This window comes from Echinops telfairi, unplaced genomic scaffold (assembly GCF_000313985.2).
Source record: "Echinops telfairi isolate 266 unplaced genomic scaffold, ASM31398v2 ScPeMD7_28;HRSCAF=97, whole genome shotgun sequence".
Lineage (NCBI taxonomy): Eukaryota > Metazoa > Chordata > Mammalia > Afrosoricida > Tenrecidae > Echinops > Echinops telfairi.
The window spans coordinates 983462-984915 of record NW_022103925.1 but is presented as its reverse complement, the minus strand read 5'-3'; the positions used below and the strand labels follow the sequence as shown (position 1 = coordinate 984915).

Genomic DNA, 1454 nt, shown 5'->3' with positions numbered 1-1454 from the left:
CACAGTGTCTCAGGCTGAGGGGCAGGTTCCCTGTGGCGGCCTTTCCCGGAGACCTGGTGGGAGGCAGACTGGCTTCAAGGAGGTCCCCAGGGACCCTGGTCCATCTGCCCCGACTGCTCTGAGCTTCAGCCACCCCCCATCAGGTCATGGGTCCCACCTCCCCACCTCTGAGGCCCCCTTCCAGGACTGCTGTCCCCAGCCCCCACCCCCACCCTGAGAGCCCTGTCCAATGGTTAATATGCTCCATGACCTTGCAGTCTAGGCGGCCCTGGTTTTCAGCCTCTCTGGACACCTGCCCACCCTCTCGATGCTTCTCTGCCCAGTGCCCCCAGTTCCACCCCCAGCCGCCGCCCAGATGCCCACCGTACGTCCCAGCTGGAGCCGCTGCCCACCTCTGCAAGGTCCCTACTTGGCTTTGGGCTCGGCTCACACCCTCCTCAGAGTCCAGGCCTCTCCTCGCCCACCGCTGGGTCAGCTCTGTCCTGCCTGACTGCTCCAGGGCTGTCTCCTCCCCACTGCCTGGCATCTGGCCAGGTGGGAGCTCTGGGTGCTGAGAGGGTAGCCAGCAGCCCAGCCTGCAGCCAGCACCCACTCCTTCCCCAGCTCCCGGGCCAGTGCTGGACTGGACTCTGAGACCAGGAGTGTCGGGCTACATGGACCAGCCTCCCGAGGAGCCTGGGGCCCCCTTGCCGGTCCCAGCTGCCGTGCCCCCACCTGCACTGCTCCCATGCCCAGGTCCAGCGGGAGGGTTCACAGGCACACGGCTGGGGGCCAGCAACCCTCCCTCTGGCGGAGCCTCACTGGGCAGCTGCATACCACACGGGCCAGGGACCTGGCTCAGCTATCACAGAGCCTGGGACTCTGCCACCCTGCCTCCGTTTACCCCCTTGCAGGTGGCTCATAGCCGTGACGGTGGTTGGCAGAGCTCAGCTGTGGTGAGAGGGCTCCTGCCTTCGGAGGGCAGCCAAGGGCAACGGGCCATGGGGTGGGGGTGGGGTTTCCCTAGAGGCCATGCCCTTGCCTCTCCTGGAGGGACACTGAGCCAGCATTCCTGGGCCCCTGTGAGGTCATGTTCGTGTTCCCCTGAGCGGCACTCCTCCCAGCAGCCACCTCTCAGAGTGGATTTGAGGACGGCGAAAGAAGGGGGGCTGGGCTCCAGCAGATCAGGGGCCACATTTCCCACAGAGCCCGGCTTTGGGCAGAATCCAGCTGCTGGAGCCACTGACTGGCCACCACACAGGACATGGGCTCCAAAGGGCTTCTGGACTTCGGTGGCAAGTCCAGGGGATGCCAGGGTGCCCTTGTAGGAAGGGCGATTACAGGAAGGGGTGGCATGCTCAGCCTCAGCCTTGCCCTCTGCCCACTGAGCTGGGATGAAGATGAGACAGCGACAGGCAGGAGGCAGGGTGCCCACAGCCCAGTCCCTACCTGAGACGGCCAGGGAGGGGCCCTGA

General features: G+C 65.7%; 1 protein-coding gene across 1 annotated transcript in view; it reads right to left on the bottom strand.

Annotated features, from left to right (window-relative positions):
• The window catches only part of SH3TC1 (SH3 domain and tetratricopeptide repeats 1), a 32524-nt gene extending 31960 nt beyond the window's left edge, over window positions 1-564 (bottom strand). The window contains exon 1 of the mRNA XM_045289463.1: window positions 393-564. Within this exon, the coding sequence (XP_045145398.1) occupies window positions 393-526 (134 nt within the window). The 5' untranslated portion in view covers window positions 527-564. The remainder of the gene's footprint in view (window positions 1-392) is intronic.
• Between the last annotated feature and the right edge of the window lie 890 nt (window positions 565-1454).